The sequence below is a fragment of the Colias philodice genome, chromosome 13 (genome assembly GCF_061535455.1).
Source record: "Colias philodice isolate Cphi_HAF_F1 chromosome 13, ilColPhil1 Martin Lab GWU primary, whole genome shotgun sequence".
NCBI lineage: Eukaryota > Metazoa > Arthropoda > Insecta > Lepidoptera > Pieridae > Colias > Colias philodice.
Window position 1 is genome coordinate 3,861,407 of NC_143098.1, and position 20,869 is coordinate 3,882,275.

General features: G+C 34.0%; 1 protein-coding gene and 1 long non-coding RNA gene across 4 annotated transcripts; both read left to right on the forward strand.

Moving 5' to 3' along the window:
* The first annotated feature begins 203 nt into the window (after positions 1-203).
* LOC149483292 (uncharacterized) lies at positions 204-10,026 on the forward strand. Of its 3 annotated transcripts, none has more exons than XM_089702288.1 (17): positions 204-474; positions 971-1,228; positions 1,309-1,380; positions 1,675-1,847; positions 2,021-2,108; positions 2,370-2,589; positions 2,727-2,806; positions 3,120-3,353; positions 4,272-4,422; positions 4,730-4,892; positions 5,456-5,596; positions 6,031-6,107; positions 6,354-6,491; positions 6,918-7,025; positions 7,221-7,336; positions 7,473-7,706; positions 8,159-10,026. In XM_089702288.1, exons 2-17 carry the CDS (start codon positions 1,181-1,183, stop codon positions 8,414-8,416), a joined length of 2,301 nt encoding a protein of 766 aa, XP_089558414.1. In that variant the 5' UTR covers positions 204-474; positions 971-1,180; the 3' UTR covers positions 8,417-10,026. The 3 variants fall into 3 exon arrangements, with proteins under 3 accessions (XP_089558414.1, XP_089558416.1, XP_089558417.1); XM_089702290.1 differs by having other exon boundaries at positions 1,066-1,228; XM_089702291.1 differs by having other exon boundaries at positions 204-333.
* Positions 10,027-10,031: 5 nt separating this feature from the next.
* On the forward strand, positions 10,032-12,007 carry LOC149483293 (uncharacterized). The gene is made up of 2 exons (XR_016316480.1): positions 10,032-10,725; positions 10,991-12,007. It is a non-coding gene; the product is annotated as an uncharacterized LOC149483293 (long non-coding RNA).
* The last annotated feature ends 8,862 nt before the right edge of the window (positions 12,008-20,869 follow it).

A 20,869-nucleotide genomic window follows, 5' to 3' on the forward strand; every position in this document is an offset into this window, starting at 1 on the left:
AGGACACCATTGAAGAATTTGAATTTCCATTGTAATTATAAAATATATCTAGCCATATTAAATTTCAATTTATATTTACTTCTTGACTAAATATTTTATAAATAATAATTTTATAAAAAGAAAGTGTACACGTCTTTTCGTAATTAAGTTTTTTTTTCAATACCGATTCGATACAAAAAAATATATATTTCTTATCTGTGGTAACTAAAAATCGAGAATATTACAAAGACGAGTTTCAAGATAGCCATTTGCTGAAATAACCAAATGTTTCTTAAATTTGCCCAATAATTGAGAAAAAAGTGCAGTTTCATCTTTGTCTTCTTTATTTTCTGCGTAAGAATAAATCGAGGGAAATAACCTCACTTCATTTTTGGTTATCTTTTTGTTTTCGTTCCGTAGGTACTCAGTTATCAAGTTTTGTGATTGCGTCATGTAAAACTATAGTTAAATGAATTTATCACCACCAAAAATCAGGTATTGTAAAAGAGAATCACCAATTTTTTAACACACTCTCAACAAAAATATTTAATATTGTAATTTTTTACTTTGTGTATACTTATCTTAACCTTTTATTTGACAATTATAACCTATGCACTTTCAATTCAAGGCACCATTTTAGTTGCGCCATTTCAATTGATATCGCTGTACGTTGATGGTTATTGAGCAAATATAATTTTAAAAGTAATTTCATTCATTTAACCTATACAGTTGTCATAAATACTTAATCTCTTGCTAAGGTTATGTTGATGTTTTGATCTTTCATCTAAATCTATTATTGAAATCAGTGACAGAGATAGACTTTATGTTCTACTCATGTCTATTTTTACGTGCAGCGGATAAAACTTTTATCGTTACGTTTATGTTATTGTATTAATTATTGGCAAAATATATATTTATTGTAAAATTCGATACTTTTTGTATGTAAACAAATAAATATAACCTCAAACATTTTATTCTCTGATTGTTTTAGTTATATCAAATATCATACCATTTTTTAAAATGAAATCCTATTACTGATTGTAATCATTAACTTTCAATAAATATGACATCTAATTATTTACTAAGACTGGATTTACATAAAGTTGGTCTACTCAAATAATTGAAGATCATCCTAATGGCCTTTTAAGCAAAGAGAGAAAGTAACTAAAAATGATTTAGACTGAAATAGAACAATACAATAATGGAAGGAGAAGAATTCCACCTCCGCTGGGAGGAAGCTGATATAAAAGTGAGTTTTTGTTTAAATTGATTATCTGTTGCACCTTTTTATTTTATTATCATATTTTTAGTTAAAATTTTATTTTTTAGCCTAATATAGAGGTGACTGAAGAAGTAATATGCGGATTAGAAAATGTCCAAACTGTGCCTTATTCAAATATGGTTTGTTATTCATATGTTTTATGTTCTGTTAATGACCCTGGTTGGTATTAATTTATGGAAAAAAGAATTTATAATGATTTAGTTATTTTATTTTGATCAATCAATAAATTGCATGCTTAATTTATACTTTAACTATAGAAATCATTTTGCAATGTGATTAAAAAATGATTGGCTACATTCATGCCTTGCTGAAGAGTAAAGAGAAGAATGTACATTCATAAATATATTATCTATTAATCAATTTTAATAATATCAATGGTTTAGTATGAAATACTTAATAAATATAATTTTTAGACGGCAGAAGAGCTTATTGCCAATGCAGATAATATAGCAGCGGAGAACCTTGTATTCTTATCCCAAGATGTGAATTATACTGAGTCGGCTGAACTAGCAGCTGATCCCAGCGTTGAGTGTGTTACGGAAGAAGTAATCACTGATGATTGGGTGATTAGTGGAGAACAGGAAAGGTTGTTTATTTGAAATAATGTAAATTGTTAAGAAATTTCTTTAATTGTTATCTGATTAATTCTGTTAATTTTATTGTGTTAATTGTTTGAAAAGGAATTAATATATCTTATCTAACTTAACTATATGAAGAATGAAAGAGGAAAGTTATGATATACTGTTGAAATTGTTTCAGAGTGGAAGTGCCTTTAGAACATCTTGCACATCCAGTGCAGAATGTGAAAGTAGAAAATGACCTTGATGTGCCATTACCAACTGATCAGGTAATTTTATTTCACAAGCAGAACCTATATTCTGTTTTGTATTTTATTTATTTGATTTGAATAATTATATATTATGCAATATTGCCATTTGATGTTCTACTTTATGTTAGTTCTACCAAAATGTTTCGCTGTATCTCCCTCACTAAATCAACTATACAGTAGCCTCTTTGATAAATAGCCTATCTTGACTCAAATCTATTTCATCTCAAACCTATGTAAAATTAGTATAGATCCAATGTTTTAATAATTACTTTTTTACAGGATGAATACACAGCGATGCGACCATTCCCCTGCGATTTTTGCTCACGGCGGTTTCGAAAGAAAGCAGCTCTAATGAATCACATGGTTGCACATCAAAATGATAGACCGCACGCATGCAACTTGTGCGGCGTAAGATACGTGCGCAAATGTGACCTCATGAACCATCTGAAAGTACACGCTTTTATACCAGAAAATGAGCCTATTGAATATCATAGTCATGGTAAATATTGAATATTATAGTATATTAACTTATTTAATTTATGTCATTCTGATGAATCAGTGTTTTGATATTTACTTTAGTATTGTAAATCCAAATGAGGAAAAGAATGAAATTCTATATCGACTATTTTATTCCAGATGAAGAAATACACACTGCCTCTCTTTTAAAGCCAAGAAAAAAACGAGGCAGACGGAAAAAGAAACCAGATCCTGTAGAAGTAAGATAATATGCAATAACTAAATCATGAATACAATTCACAAATGAGATTTTTTAATCTTGCTCTTAAACTGTAAAACTTATTTCTTCAAACCCATTAGATAAAAGTGGAAATATTAAACATCAATTAATACAAAATGGACAAGACTTTCTTAATAAGCTCACATAATATGTGAATTATTTAAACAATTCAAATTAAAAAAGAGTTATTATAAATAATGAAAAAAAAATATTGTGTTTAAAAATTGACGAAAACAAGTTTTAAGTTAGTCTTTCTTTAGTTAGATTAGTAATTTCATATCTTGTTTGCACAGAACGGCGTGCCGGACGTGCACATGACGTCAGCGCGCACGCAGCAGTGGTCGCGGCGGGGGCGCACTCCCCCCAAGCCCCCCCCATCTCCCCCCTCCCCGCCCTCCCCCGTGTCCCCCTCCCCGCCACCCTCACCGCCCCCGCCCCCGCCGCCCACCGACCCGTCAAGGCCCTTCGTTTGCCGGCATTGTGGTATTGGATTTGCGAGGGAGAAAGCCCTGCAGTCGCATGCTAGAGTATGTACATTATTATTATTACTAGCTAACTCGTGTTGACAGTTTAGCAAGTACAATAATTTGACCTGGTTTTATGCAAAATTTCCAACAAACGGGTGAAGTTTTCAGAAATGTTTTCTAAGTTCTCATCTATAAAAGTTTTAAATTTCATATTTTACTATGTAGCAATCTGTCAAAATAAAAACATTGTTCAGTGTTGCTTGCAAATATACAGAGTGTAATCGTTAAGTGTGCACAGGCGATTATTCCATAACTATTACAGATATCAATAAACTTTAAACTGATATCGAAAGTACTTAACCTAATGAGTAAAATGGCAATAATAAATTTTTTAAAATAATACGAGAAATATCTAAAAAATTAACTTTAACCCTCCCATACAATTAGTATAAGATATGAATATCCCATGTACATTTAATATGAAAGATTTTAGCTTTTTCTTTGTTCTTTTGGTGTTCTACTTTAATTACTTCGCAAATTTGAAGGGAAGTTCATTTAGAAACTGAAAATAGAACTCCTCATTGCATTGCACAATAAGGACGTCACTTCGAAAATCTTCTATGAATACAAAATGTATGGGAGCGTTTAATGTAACATTTTTGGTTATTTCTCGTTTTATTTTTAAAAATTGATTGTGGCCATTTTACTCATTAGGTTATGTACTTTCGATATCAGTTTAAAGTTTTTTGATATCTGTAATAGTTACGGAATAATCGCCTGTGCACACTTAACGATTACACCCTGTATAGTTTGAGCTTGTGTTGGTCTTTGTGGCTTGTTTTGACACTTGATAATTGATATCTTTCTGCCGTCTATGTTCAGGGTTCTTTTATAATTTTTACTTAACACAAAAATATCTTATATTTTGTACATAAAACTGATTTCAGCAAAATATAAAACATATTTTCCCCCCGGTAGGTGCACGGCGGCGACTCCCCCGTGGAGTGCAGCGAGTGCGGCGAGTTGTGCTGGTCGCGCGAGGCGCTCGCGTCGCACGCGGCGCAGCGGCACCCGCACCTGCCGCATCTACCGCGATCGGCTAAACACGACCCCTATGATGATAACTCAGGTAAGTGCAATATGATTTTTATTAATTTGAATTTTTAGCTGGTAAGACGCAAAAGTTAACAATAGTCCAAGTCCTCTTTGTTTATTTTTTTTAATGTCTACAAAGCCACACTGGGAAAATTTGTATAATATGCCAGCTGGTACTTTGTAATCAGAGTTATATTCTTTAACCAAAAAATAAGATATTTTTACTACTCTACAACTTTACTTCTTATTAAAAGTTGTAACACCACAGACATCAATTGATCACTACTCCTGAAAAAATAACACCAAAATTAATGATATGTTGTTTTTTTGGCAAACAACAGGTGACGACATGGACTTCCGCCTATCCCCACTAGCGCACAGCGGCAGTGAACGTGAGCGCACGGTGTACGACACGGTGCGTGGCCCCGAGCTGTTCTGTCAGGACTGCGGCGTGGCTTTCCAGCGCGCTGACCTGCTGCGGCGGCACGTGGCAGCCGCGCACAGGTAAGCGAACGTATTGTGGACCTTATTGTGTGTATGGTTTATTTAGAGTTGAAATTAGCCCAAAGCGGCAGCGTGCTGACCTGCTGCGGTGGCACGTGGCAGCCGCGCACAGGTAAGCAGGCGTATTGTGGCCCTTATTGTGTATGGTTTAGAGTTGAAATTAGCCCAAAGCGGCAGCGTGCTGACCTGCTGCGGTGGCACGTGGCAGCCGCGCACAGGCAACCTAGCGTATTATGGACATTAGTGTGCGTAGTGTAGAGTTGAAATTCGTGCGTTTATTTGTAAAGTTTTAGTTGAATCTCTGATGCATATGTCAGTGATTTGATTGGGAGTGCGTATTTGTTTGAAATAGTTTAGCCCTGATGTGATTACGACGATTTTGTATAAGTTTTGTTATTATAAAAAAATAGGCACATGATTAATATTTATAAAATTTATGGAAATAAATTTTCATGTCTTTCGCTTTAACAAAACTGTCCGACAATCAAACATTTTCCATTTATCTACATTTTAATACGCTATAAATTGACTCCATAACAAACTAACACTCCAAACTTTACCAGTTACAAGCGACACGACAGCACAAGCAGTACCTGGGAGCAAGAGCACACATGCGACGTGTGCGGCGAGAGCTGTCCCGACGCGTTAACGCTATTGGCCCACGCGGAGAGACACGCTGAACGACATCGGCCTAATGCACCTAGGTAATAAAAATTCAGTTCACACATGCACATTTTATAGCTTACAGAAACTATAGAGTGCACATTTGACCTTTCATAGAATGTGTAGTACATTTAAACTCTCAACACCTTGAATAATTATGTATAGTACACAGCTATTCGAGAATCTATTTGTTTATAAATTCTATGTTTATTGTTTACTAGATTTCCGCCCGCGGCTTCGCCCGCGTTTGCAAAGGAAAACAAACCCGCATGGTTCCCGTTCCCGTGGGATTTCCGGGATAAAAACTATCCTATGTGTTAATCCAAGTTACCCTCTATATGTGTGCTAAATTTCATTGTAATCGGTTCAGTAGTTTTTACGTGAAAGAGTAACAAACATCCATACATCCATACATCCTTACAAACTTTCGCCTTTATAATATATATTAGATATTGAAATTTTATTAATATTTCAGATTAAAAAGAATGTCCAAAGGTCGCAACACAACTACAGCATCACTCAATTCAAGACAATTCCCATGCAGAGAATGTGGTAAGTATTTACTCAAAATAATGAAAATTAAAATACTCATTTTTACAAAAAGTAAAAAAAAGACGGGTTGCACTCCGGGAGAGCTGGCAGAAGTGAAAACTTGATTATTAACATTGAGCATGTTTGATATCCATCCGTCTTACGCTTTTTCGATCAGGTCATGTGTCCTGACGCGAGTTTAAGATTTTATACCCAACGCCGCTAAAGAAGTTTTCACTTCAAAAATAAATGCGTATTATATTTTAGGCAAAGTGTTCGGGTCGCGCAGTTCGCAGCAGATCCACATCCGCATCCACACGGGCGAGCGGCCGTACGCGTGCCGCTTCTGTTGGAAGGCGTTCGCCGACGGCGGCACGCTGCGCAAGCACGAGCGGATACACACCGGTACGTTACATCTTTAATTATATATTATGATTGTGACAATAATAGCCTCTTATTTGTTCCTCAAAGGAAAGTGACGTTTTAATTATTATAAGTCAAATATTTTCTGATGGAACATTTTACATGCTTTAGCTTGTGGATGAAGATATAAAGTGAAGTCCCATGTCCCCTAGTGGGGTAAGGGGCAGATGCATTATACATCTGTTTCACTGATCGATTTTCTTTAGGGACAAGTAGGTGATCAGCCTTTTGTGTCCTACCAGACCGAGACATTTTTTTTTTCTTCGTCTCCACCAGGAATCGAACCCAGGACCCCTCGGTGCTACGCTCACGCGTCAACTACTGTACCAAGGAGGCGGTTGAAGATATGGAGTATCTATAAAGTTTAAGGAATAATAATAATGTTTATTATAATCATGTTGTGTGCAGGTGAGAAGCCGTACGCGTGCGCAGTGTGCCCGCGTGCGTTCAACCAGCGCGTTGTGCTGCGCGAGCACGTGCGCTCGCACCACTCGGCGCCCGACCGACGCGCTAACGGTAATTATTATTTGTTATTGCTATCCAAATATTTTAATTTTGAACTAAATTATATATTTCGAATGTTGAATGAATGAAATAATATTTCTATTAAAAATAATGATAGCTAATGATCATTCATTTTTTTAATTTTCAAGATGCTTTTTGCAATCGATAAAAACATCAATTATTATTAACAAAAATATTTTATATCAGGCGGATATCAATATTCGTGCACTGTGTGCGGGAGGCCGATGTTAACAAGCGCAGAGTTGGTGCAGCATCTCATACAGCACTGTGATGAAAATACCGCCTTGAAAAGACAACCACAGGTAAATGTTGATTTTTAAAACCATACATAAATTTATTTAAATTGTTTCATATTTTGTTTTTGACATGTGAGTACTGGCCAGTTGAAACTGCTTAACATTGCAGAAATGCATAATATTCAATGTATCCCTTTTGCAGTCCGGGCCAAGGAAGTACAAGCGGCGGCGGAAAATAAAGAACGAGCCGGCGCTGTCGCCCGTGGGCGAGTGGGGCGGGTCACGGTCACCGGCGCGGTCACGGTCACGGTCACCAGCGTCGCCGCGGTCACCGGCCGCGCCAACTGCGCGCCGACGTCGCCGCGCCGCTGCCCCGCCGCCGCGCCGACCGCGCATGATACACACGTCGGAGGAGAGTCGTGCCCGCACTAAGCAGGTATGTGTCACGGTCACCGGTGCGGTTACGGTCACCACCGTCGCCGCGGTCACCAGCCGCGCCGCCTTGCTTGCCGCGCACGAAGCAGGTATGTTTTATTGTTGCAGTTGAGTTGCCATGGCAACGGGAACAGTGGCGTGCAGTAAATGATTAGGTACCTACTAACACATCCAGTCTACAAGTACATAAATATAAAGGTTATCATTCACAGAATTACTAGATGCTGTGCTATTATACGATGAGTAGACATGTCAAGTGTTAGAAATCATGCATAAGTAAAACAAAACTGTTCTGCGCATAATTTTTAATTTTACATCCTATCTGTATAGCCTAGCTATCTCTATTTCGTCCGTAGGATACATACTGATATTTATTTGTCTCTTTAATATTTTGCTATCATTGACCGTGCACATTCACCATTACATCACTCTAACTGCTTGCTTTTATTACAGGTCCGGACCCGGCGTCCACCCCGGCACCCGGCTGACGATCTGCGCGCCATAGCGCCGCGCTCCCTCTCCCCCTCCCCCTCCCCGCTGCCCTCTCCCCCCACCCCCGCACCCGCCTCCCCGCCATCCCCCTCTCCACCCCCCTCCCCCGCACACTCCCCACAACACACGCACGACGAGGGACCCTTCAAGTGCGAAATGTGCTCGTTGGAATTCCCCCGCAGAGATGCCCTTCTCCTGCACGTCCCGGTACACATATGACGAAAACTCGGAACTAGGAACAATAATAGGAAAAGAAAGGCGAGGAGGAAGAAATAGAATTTTTGAGGTGCTATAGTTATCGGAGTACCAGTAAAGATATAGAATTGGTTCATTCGAGTGAAACGGGTACGGAATCTCCGCGTATCTTAATTTGCACGTATAACACGTGAAAAAGACAAGCTAATGCTGTTTGATGTTGAGTTCAGTGCAATTTGTAAAATTTAGGTATTATATGTAATGAATTTATTAAACGTGACGAAAGTATGATGTATTTAATAATTTTGCATACTGAAAATAGTTGATCGCATTTGTGTGTTAAAGAAACTTTAAAAAAATGTGATGCAAATAATATTTTAGAGCTGGCCTCGATAGCTTAATTACTTATTATTATAGGAAATAAATAAATTGTGTTTCATAACTTACATTTTTAACTATCCATATACAATGTTAGCATTGTAAGTATTTGTCTTTCATTGATTGGTATTTATTGCCGTACCAAAGCTCATGTTTTCAAATGTTACAATCCTTTGCTATTTTAAAACCAAAGCTTTTAACATGAACATTTATCTATGTGTTAAATGACTTATATGTATGTCTTATGTCTTCACATCATTACGTAAAATCTCACAACTTAATAGATAATGTTTATCATCAATCCAAAATGAACTTTATGGAAGTCTAGAGTACATACTTTGTAAATAATAAATATATAATGCTAGTTGTGAATATTCTGTCCTATTAAGACTTAAGACGTCTGGTGTTCAGTCTGTCTGTGTTATATTTTAATGATTGACTGATTATTCGGTTAGTTGTATTCTAATTCGTGTGTGACTGTACATAGGGTATATACTGTGTATTATAAACTATTCGTAATATGTTTGGGGTATTCTGTATTCATAGCTTATTTCTCAATGCATTTGAATATAATGAAATAAGTAAAAAAACCTAAATTTTGTTGATATTCAGTTTGAACTCCATAAAAGATATTTTCTGTTATTCTAAATTGAAGTATTTGATAGCTAACAAGTGACAGCATACATAAGGTGATAATGGGGGTATGGACTGTGGTAGAACATACTTTTGGGACAATATTATGAGTTTTAGTAATATTAAAATCATCATTATTCATTATATTTGCATAGTTCGACGACAAGAAATAAAAATTATGAATGAAGTGAAAAAAAAATTAAATACTTTAAAAGTAATATTAAAATCAACAATCTATAAGTGAATTTTCAGACAATATTTAAAGCAAATATGTACAGTCAGAAGCATAAATATATTACCATTTGCAGATTAGCAATAATATCTGTCATAAGAACGGGTTCAATAATATCTGTCTGCCCGTATACAGCAAAAATATCTGACATTAGTAGGCAGCATAATAAAGTGGCATCAAAATTATGTGACGAAAATGTTACAGCAAATAATTGTGACAACCTCTCGAAGCATAAATATGTGACGTCACCTAGGAGGCAATAATATCTGACACAATTTTATATTTCTGTATTGTAAAATATAATTGATTCCTCACAAAAAACATAAATATGTGACACTAGCTTTCCGCTCGCGGCTTCGCCTGCGTTTTCACAGAAATACCGCATAGTACCCGATCCCGTGGGAATTTTGGGATAAAACCTATCCTAAGTGTTAACCCAAGTTACCCTTTATTTGTCTGCTAAATTTTATTGTAATCGGTTCAGTAGTATTTGCGGGAAAGAGTAACAAACACAGACACACACATACACATCCTCACAAACTTTCGCATTAATAATACTTACTAGATTAGTAGGATAGGAAGTAGGATTATAGTAGGACTAGTAGGATAAGATAGGATAGGATTTTAAAAAGGCAAAACGTTATTTATTGTTATGTATTTTGCTGGGGTAAGAATATGAACAAAAGACACATTATATTTTGTAAATATTTTTTTTAATAAAATTACGATAATATGATAACTTGCCATAATTTTCGATACTCAATAAAATAATAGCAATATTATAGGCTAATTATTATAGGTAAATGAAAATGAATAACGGAGCAATCGTGTCAAACGCCGCTAACGTCAAATATAACAAAACATGTGACAAAACAATTTCTAAATAATACATGAAGGTTACACTGAACCTTCAAATAAAATAGATCTACCCAAGTGGGCATTCATATAAGTATATGAATACTTTAATTTTGTCATGATATCTTATCCTTCTAATATTATAAATGCGAAAGTTCGTGAGTATCATGTAAGGATGTTTGTTACTCTTTCACACAAATAAAAGAGAAAATGGAATTTAGCACACACATAGAAGGTAACTTGGATTAACGCTTATGAGAGCTTTTATCCTGGAAATCCCACAGGAACGGAAACTATGCGGGTTTTTCTTTGAAAACGCGGGCGAAGCCGCGGGTGTTAAACTAGTAGGATATATGTAATATCTAGACATACAATATGTAGTATACAACGACGGCACATATTAATTAATATGGTAATAATGTTTTAAAACAACGTAGTTAAAATAAAATTTATTTATTTTGTATTAATTCAATATTAAATTAAAAATAAAATTGTGTCAGATATTATTGCTTCCTAGTTGATGTCACATATTTATGCTTTTAGTGTGGAATCAACGCAAAATACAGAAATATAAAATTGTGTCAGATATTATTGCCACCTAGTCGGTGTCACATATTTATGCTTTGTGTGAGGAATCGATGCAAAATACAGAAATATGAAATTGTGTCAGATATTATTGCTTCCTAGTTGATATCACATATTTATGCTTTTTGTGAGGAATCGATGCAAAATATAGAAATATGAAATTGTGTCAAATATTGCTTCCTAGTTGATGTCACATATTTATGCCGTGAGAGGTTGTCACAATTATTTGCTGTAACATTTTCGTCACATAATTTTGATGCCACTTTATTATGCTGCCTACTAATGTCAGATATTTTTGCTGTATACGGGCAGACAGATATTATTGAATTAGTTCTAGTGACAGATATTTTTGCACATCGCCCCCTAGGCATATATTATTGCTCGTGACTGTACATCTAATATTATATTGCATCATGTGACATGGGACTTAGGTATCATTACAAAACAATACGTATATAAATTCTTAGTTATTATTTTACAATATTATACATAATATTGTATATTAAAATGGAAAAAATGTAGCAAATGATCACTGCTGTATTGTGCAATACATTCCCCAAACTTAAATGTATGGTTGTTGTAGCATAATATGTTTCGTTATTTTGATTATATTTTAGTAAATCATGAATGTATATGATACTAGTTTTATTTTTATTAATATTAAGTTTCACAGTATTTTGAGTTCAAATTTTCTTTTTTTATCATTAATAAAAAAAAAATGAAATTTTTGTAACTAAATCATACATTGTTCTGAGGAATTCCATTTCTCATTCATTTTCTGGAAAGAGGTATAATTTGACGTAGCAAAAATGTAATTTGTAACTTGTACAGAAACACATATTGTTTTATTATTATTTATCCTAATTTCTAGCTGTAACCAAAACTCTTAAAACTAATAGCAATAAAATAAATCTTTCATAATATAAATTTAAGGTGATTGCAACGATCTGTTCCCAGCCAATATCCCGCTAGATGGCGCTGAATTCTACATTTCTAGTTTATTTGAGTTTTTGCGTAATTGGAATAGTCATCAAACCTAGGAATAGTCATGGCGGTTACTGAATATTATATTTTATTGAAATATGTTATATCATTGCCTTAAAATCCACCCAATTCGGTAAAATTATGCGTTTTAACATCTGTCATTGCATACAGGGTCGTTTACACACACAGACGTATACAAAAATGATAAAGATTTAACTCTAGATGGCGTGAATGTAAAGCGCGTCACACACGGTGAAGATACTACCTATAATATTTTATCTAATCTAGTAATATTTTATATTACAGTATCTTAAGGTATCCGGTATCAGCGTTCTGACCATCATTTTTCTTTTTTCGCTGTAGAACCGCCATCCTGTTACAAATGACCCACAAAGGAGAATGACCACGGGTGGTATCGGTAAAATTTTAGTTGTGCCACGTATTCGTTATATTGTTAATTCCTATTTGTATTTATAATGATCATATGTATCAATATTAAGTCTTAATTAAACCGGATAAATTGAAATAATAGTAAAAGTAAAAGTTTTTCTTTTGAAACATGTATGACTACGTATGGAATCGGTAAAATACTAGTTGTGTCACGTGTTCGTGATATTGTTAATTCCTATTTGTATTTATAATGATCATATTTATCACTATTAAGTTGTAATTATACCGAATAAATAGAAATAAAAGTAAAAGTTTTGTTTTGACACATACCTATATCTATCTCTCTTGCAAACGTCATATGTCATAGTTTCTATTTGAAATGTCAAATGAATGTGTTCGACGCATTGTTCGATGTTATTTTGAAATAATGTTTAAATTACGATTTACTTTTCACATTTGTCTTGTAAATTAAAATATTACCTATGTAATAAATGTAAAACTTAACGTTCATCGTTAGTTTAAACTCGATTAAGTAGTTTTTTGAAGTGTTGAATAAAACTATTGTTTTATTTTTATTGTCACGAACTGCGGCTTATTTACATAAAAACTTTAATCATATCTAAAAGTACTAACATCAAGCTTTAAATTGAGCTATATTTCATCTTGACACAATAAGTTTGATTGCGATACCAAGTGCCATAGTCACTTGGGCAATCTCCTGTGGTTTTCATTTTTCTGTATGGGTAGACAAAACTTCAAAACGCCACCTGCTACGGTTTATATTATTATGAACGATTAGCTTTCCGCCCGCATTTTCAAAAAAAAACCCGTATAGTTCCCGTTCCCGTGGGGTTTCCGGGATAAAACCTATTCAATGTGTCCAAGTTACGTTCTATATGTGTGCTAAATTTCATTGTAATCGGTTCAGTAGTATTTGCGTGAAACACACACATACACATCCTCACAAACTTTCGCATTAGTAGGAAGTAGGATTGTTATAAAAATAAAAGTTATATTTGTTGGCGTAAACTATTTTATTGTAATTTTGGGAAATAAATAATGTCAAAATTGATTACCTACAATAAAACGCAGTTTTATTTTATTACCTACATTACACTATTGTTTTTTTTTTATCAAAACATGTATTTGAAGTAGCAAATATGATATTATAGACTACAAGCCCACATATGAAAAAAATATGGGTCAAATGAACCACCACGGGACATATCTAGTACGAAAGAAGAGCAAAAAATAAGAAGATTCATCACTATGCCGTCACTTGTAAGCTGTCCAACTGAGTGCAGATGAGAATTGAAAAGTACAGGTAGACTCGGTAAATTTTGGTCATATATTTTTGTACGGCATTCTTAACCATCGATAGATCCATTAAAAATAATAAGAAACCGCTCAGTGCCGTACAAAAATGTTGGTCCACCAAGTCGGAATTTTAATTTCATTTCCGAGAGTTACCGGGGGTAAATTTGGTCATTTGACCATGTACGGCATCTGTGTCATACTATTGCTATACTGCTTTTAATCCATTATTCCGCAACGCCGTACAAAAATCATGGGGACAAGGGGAAAAAATCGAGAGTTGCAATCCCCTCTCTTTCCCCACTCCAGGGGGTCATTTGACTAAGTACGGCTTCGGTTCCAAAACATTATCTAGCACTCAAAAGTACTATTAAAAGCAATGCCGTCAAAAAATAATTGTTCTTTTAAATGTATACCAATAATCATCTTAATTTCATCGAATTCTTGATATAAAGAGCTGTAAGGTCATTTGACCCTGTACGGGAACTTTTTTTTTAACATGATATTGTAAAATTCAATTGTTGTATAGTATTGCCGTTCAAAAGAAACCGTTCTAAAAAAAGTTATAGAGAAATGCAAAACCAGAAATTTTGTTAAAGTTTAAACATCGTAGATTAATGAAATATAATAGTTTTCTACACTTTATTCGTTGTTTTAAATAGTATTAACATAGATAAATTAGGAAAAAACGATGCCGTACATTTTTGTGCAGACCACATCTTTTAGGCTGATGAAAGCGACGAAAGCTACAATTTTAAGGGTGCTTTATGGCCATTTGATACAGTACGGCATTAACATATTTTTACCCAACTACGGCAAAGCAAAAGGAGGGTTATGGTTTTGACAGGTCATGTATGTATGTTCATCTATTCCCTCGTAACTTCTAAACTACTTATCAGAATTCGACAAATAACATATCATTAGAAGCATCTGAATTGTTCACTGGATAACCAGCGACCAGCTAGCTAAAGGCTATATGGGGTTTCACAAAATCTAATGTGGCGCCCTCTAGCGGACAAAACATACAGAGTAAAAAAATAAAGTTAAGATAAATATGCCGTGTTTGGTATCATTTGAAAGCGCTTTACTTGTACATTTTGAATATGTATATAATACTAGCATTTGCTTGTGACTTTACCTGTATTCATGGGCTGATTGCATATAATTCACATCTTTTCGTTCATAGCTTTTTTATTAGTTCATCAATTTAACGGAGTCCATTCCACTTGACTCCGACTTTCGAAGGTGATAATTAACCACCTCGAGCTTCTTAATATTAATGTATATTTATATTTTATTATCAAAATATAAAGCAAACATTTCGTTATATGGATTTTTTCTTTTTCAGATTTTTCCCCTTTGAACCAACGAAAATGTACGGCACATGAAAAAATATTATCTATGCATAAAATACTTTAAAAATAAATTTATTTCGTGTTGTGTCAAATGACCCCCTGGAGTGGGGAAAGAGAGGGGATTACAACTCTCGATTTTTTCCCCTTGTCCCCATGATTTTTGTACGGCGTTGCGGAATAATGGATTAAAAGCAGTATAGCAATAGTATGACACAGATGCCGTACATGGTCAAATGACCAAATTTACCCCCGGTAACTCTCGGAAATTAAATTAAAATTCCGACTTGGTGGACCAACATTTTTGTACGGCACTGAGCGGTTTCTTATTATTTTTAATGGATCTATCGATGGTTAAGAATGCCGTACAAAAATATATGACCAAAATTTACCGAGTCTACCTGTACTTTTCAATTCTCATCTGCACTCAGTTGGACAGCTTACAAGTGACGGCATAGTGATGAATCTTCTTATTTTTTGCTCTTCTTTCGTACTAGATATGTCCCGTGGTGGTTCATTTGACCCATATTTTTTTCATATGTGGGCTTGTAGTCTATTATGCTGATCCAAGCATTTTCACTCAAAACTAATATCACTAATGATTTGTAAAAGTAAATTATTTCAAAATACATTTCATAACCAACAAGTAAGAATAATTATTCATACAACAACAAATCAAAAACACTATTTACTATGGAAAAAAAACCAGGAAGGTGAAAAACATATTTACGATTTCGATGCACTCGACTTTTAGTAAAATAATAGGTAAAAATATATTATGGTTTTGATCACAGACATATCTGTGGTTTTGATTTTAGCTACTAGTATCAGAAAGCTGCGTGTTCAATGCACGTCGGGGTCCCACAACTGTGGAGGAAGGAAGGTAGAATACCTCCATCGAATAAGTGAAGTTTCTCGACATACTCGATTTGCCGGCCGGCCTCAATGAAAATAGTCCGAAAGTTGTATATGTGCTCTGTAACGAAAAAATTTCGCTAGCGCGATTCAGAGTGAGGTGTCGTACAATATACCTAATGAAGTTTTTCATCTTTTTATTTTACTGCAAATACAAAATAAAAATTAAACAATGGTAATGTAAATTCTAAACAAACTACTACCAAAATACAATTAGAACAAAAATCATTTGACTGGTTGATTTCACCCAGAGGCCAGAGGCGGCTCGTGACAAAATTGTATGGGTGTTCACTTGAAATAAAACAACGAAAATACAATAGCGTAGCAGGATAATTTATTACAAAAAAAAATGAGCACCACATTTTATAAATGTCTATAACACTAAAAATTACAAAGTACAGGCTATTTCAAAACGAATTCAATGACTAGGTATCAATAATTAGTAAATCACCGAATTTGCATTCGCGAGCGTAGGTATCCATAGTGTTTGTCACTGACGGTCACTGACCTCTATAACTTATAGTTATAGAGGTCAGTGGTGTTTGTTGTGTAAACATGTATGTATTTGAGTAGTTAGTAGCATATTATATTCTGAATTTCTGATCCATGCCTATTCACTCAAAACTAATAACACTAATGATTTGTAACAGTAAATTATTTCAATAGGTAGGTATATTTTGAACATTTCCCAACAAGACGTAAGAATAATTATTCGTAGGTATACAAGATACAATAACAAATCTAATACACTATTTATTATTTTATTATTTACTAGCGGTCCGCCCCGGCTTCGCCCATGGTACATGTTTACGTTTTCTCTCCATAAGAAGTAATAGCTAGAGAGCTAGCGCAAAGCTACCTGTATGTATTTGACCAGACCTGGATTTTTGTGTGTTGATTCCCCTATACCTACTATACATGAGATGAGGAGTCACTAAGCCCAGAGTGGTGGACGGGGCGCGCGCTTAGGTAAGACAGGTGGAAATTTTTGGCGAACTTTGAAACCATTTGACCACGTCTGCCATTTTGATATTTGAAAATAGATTATTATTACTATCGGAAAATAACAATGGCAGACCATTATCACGCGGATAACATTCTGGCAGACACTTATGAAAGTGCTGAAAAAAATACAATTTTGAAAGTATTTGACCAGATCTGCCATTCATATATTTTATTTATTAGGGTCTTAAAAACTTATTTTCGAAACGGCAGACATTTTCATTGCGTACAGACTTCAGCAGACAACAAAACTTTACAGACTTCAGCAGTCAACAAGACTTAGCTTCTACATGGTCAGATGTATATAATATGTATTACGTTCCCTGACCTTACATCAATGATTTACTTTATTAATGTTTTTATGGTCATTTACATTTAATTTTGAAAACTATGGAATAAAATTTATAAATTTGATGATACAAAACTAAATATACATTTGTAAAGAATCTCAAATATAAAGTTGTGTTGCAAATAACAAATCATCATTTAAATATTTAGTTTATTTCTTTATTTAAGAAACAATTAACAATTACAAAACAACATAAAAAAACACGCATGCATTTATTGAAATGTTCATTCATCATCACTATCGTATGGCGTTGTGTGACTCGTCTTCATAATCCATTGAATCGGATTCTGTAAAAGTAAAACGTAAATTATATAATAAAAGAAATGAGTTATTATAAACTTACCTAGTAAGGCAATGCTACTAGGTAAGTTTATAATACTGCTTTCCGAATCGGTGGTAAATTTTAAAATATGTAATGACGTTTCAAAAGTGCTTCTATAAGAAGTCTAATTGAATAAATAAATGTTTGAGTTTGAGTTTGAGTTTGAATGCCTTTGATGTCGCACGATGCCGCCGCGCCGCCAGTGTAGGTACTTCTGCTGCTACATGAAAATATGCTAGGGTTGCAACAAATGGGAAATAAAACAATTGTGATTATTACTATTATGATGTAATCATTTATTCATATTATGTACATTCAAAACAATTGCTATTATTAAATCTGATGTAATTATTTTTTCATAAATATATAATTATTATTAATTACATAATATATTGCACTGTGAAATATTTACGTATCACTTTATTTTTGATGTTCTTAATTGTCTTTTATAAAATTTAAGTGACGCATTCGCATTGGGATCAACAATCCGATAAGAAAAGAATGGAGACAACATATACATAGCTTTGATTTCAATTCTACAGATACAAAATATACAATCTATCTAAAATGATACAACGGATGTTTCCTGCGTTTTCTCGTCAAAATACCGAAACAACGTAATTATTGTATAGTAGTTGGGCGTGAAAGTAAAAAAACAAATGAAAAGTGTTTTCCATATGATTATTTATTAAATTTACGCGATTAAGAATAATTTCAACGATACAATTTAGTAACCGAGAATTCAGAGGATTAAAGAAAATACCTGCCTGATCATTTTATCAAACTCTAAAAGAATTATGGTTATTTCGCATCACTCGGTTTATTAGTTTGGTAATAATTATTAAAGGTAGTTACAACCCTAGCCATTGAGTCGAACGGTAGGCAACACAATATCGACTTTGTGCGGGTACATATGGTACATTTCTTCTTGCTGTGAAGCGTAATTATTATTATTAAGATTTTTTAGGCTATTTTGAATCAGCTGTTCTAATTTAATTCTAGAAATTTATTAAAACGTGATTTTTTTAAAAGTATATTATGAGTTTATAAATACCTCAACCAATAGTTATTGTGTCCTATCCTCATTTCTTTATATCTTGGTAGTTAACTAAAGTGTTAAATTTACATAACCTCAACAACAACATTTACACTGCCACTGCACTAAAACTAAACTAACTAGCTCTCTAGCTATAAGAACCATCCTCGTACTTCAAGGGATATAATAAAAAAAGAATTATCGAAATCGGTTCAGCCGTTCTCGAGTTATGCGCTTACCAACACATTTTGCGATTCATTTTTATATTAGACTAGCGGTCCGCCCCGGCTTCGCCCGTGGTACATGTTTACGTTTTCTCTACATAAGAACCATCCTCGTACTTCAAGGAATATAATAAAAAAAGAATTATCGAAATCGGTTCAGCCGTTCTCGAGTTATGCGCTTACCAACACATTTTGCGATTCATTTATATATATATACTAGCGGTCCGCCCCGGCTTCGCCCGTGGTACATATTTACGTTTTCTCTACATAAAAACCATCCTCGTACTTCAAGGAATATAATAAAAAAAGAATTATCGAAATCGGTTCAGCCGTTCTCGAGTTATGCGCTTACCAACACATTTTGCGATTCATTTTTATATATAAGATAAGATAAGATTATGTGAAAATAACCAGGAAGGTGAAAAACATATTTACGAAAACATAGTAACATAATATGGCTGTCGCTACAATAATTATATTTCAATTTTATCTTTTTATACCTAGTAGAACTGGCCGACGAATAAAAAAAATCGTATTAGAATAAATACAATAAATTACGGAACAAAAAAAGGATTGTAAGTTGTAACTGAATTAGGTATGTTTGTTTCTGGGCGCACCGTTTTCGACGACGCGACGCGCGACGTAAGCGTATAGGTATAGGTACCTACTTTGCTAAAACAAACTAATAAAATTGTGTGTCTGTCTGAAAATTCGGAAAAGCATATTTTGCAAGTTTGTAATTACTTTGATAGTTTACCGATTTATAATAATTGTAATTGTAATTGTATAATATATAATTTGCAATGTGGTGAAATTTCATAAAAATCACGGGCCAATTTTTTGTTTTGAATCCCACCGAAAATATAATTGCGTTATTAGAATAATTAATTACTATACCTACCCACGATCAATTATTACAATATAGTCTCAAATGCATACTAGAGAAATATTGCAATTTGATTCAATTAAAATGCATAGCATACAAAAATAAATTCACAACACAAGAAATTCCGCGCGCAAATCATAGCGCGTGTCAATGAAATCAAGAATGTTTTATATCAAGCCGACGCGGACGACGACGCGACGCCGAACAAAAGTACCTACGACGGACGACCACGCTTCGAGTTGCCAAACAACATGAGTAATAAATTGTTTACAAAAAAAACAAGTTTTCCATTTTTCTGTATGAGTAGACAGAACTTCAAAACGCCACCTGCTACGGTTTATATTATGAACGATTGTTATAAAAATAAAAGTTATATTTGTTGGTGTAAACTATTTTATTGATCAATAATTTTGGAATTTAAAATTGTCAACATTGATTACAATAAAACGCAGTTTTATTTTATTACACTATTGTTTTTTTTATCAAAACATGTATTTGAAGTACCATATAATATTATGCTGATCCAAGCATTTTCACTCAAAACTTATATCACTAATGATTTGTAAAAGTAAATTATTTCAATATACATTTCATAACCAACATGAAAGAATAATTATTATTATTCCTACCTACAACAACAAACCTAAAACACTATTTACTATGGGAAAATAACCAGGAAGGTGAAAAACATATTATTATTTACGATTTCGACGCACTCGACTTTTAGTAAAATATAGTAGGTAAACATAATATTATGGTTTTGATTTTTGCTACTAGTATAAGAAAACTGCGTGTTCAAACTACTTGTTTGTCTGTCTGAAAATTCGGAAGTACTTTGGTAGTTTACCGATTTATAATAATATTGTATATATCGTTGTTTAAAAAATATTCAAACACAATAAAATATGATATACTGATTTATCACTGGTTTCAGTGATGAACTGATGAGTCAATTATAGCCACTATACTTTCGTCATACGTGTGTATGATTGATGTGATTTGCAACGTGGTGATATTTCA

Coding starts and splice junctions, on each gene's coding strand:
- LOC149483292 (XM_089702288.1), top strand. CDS start 1,181: ATGGAAGGAGAAGAATTCCACCTCCGCTGGGAGGAAGCTGATATAAAA. Junction 1,848..2,020: donor ATTAGTGGAGAACAGGAAAG/GTTGTTTATTTG, acceptor AAATTGTTTCAG/AGTGGAAGTGCCTTTAGAAC. Junction 5,597..6,030: donor CATCGGCCTAATGCACCTAG/GTAATAAAAATT, acceptor TTAATATTTCAG/ATTAAAAAGAATGTCCAAAG.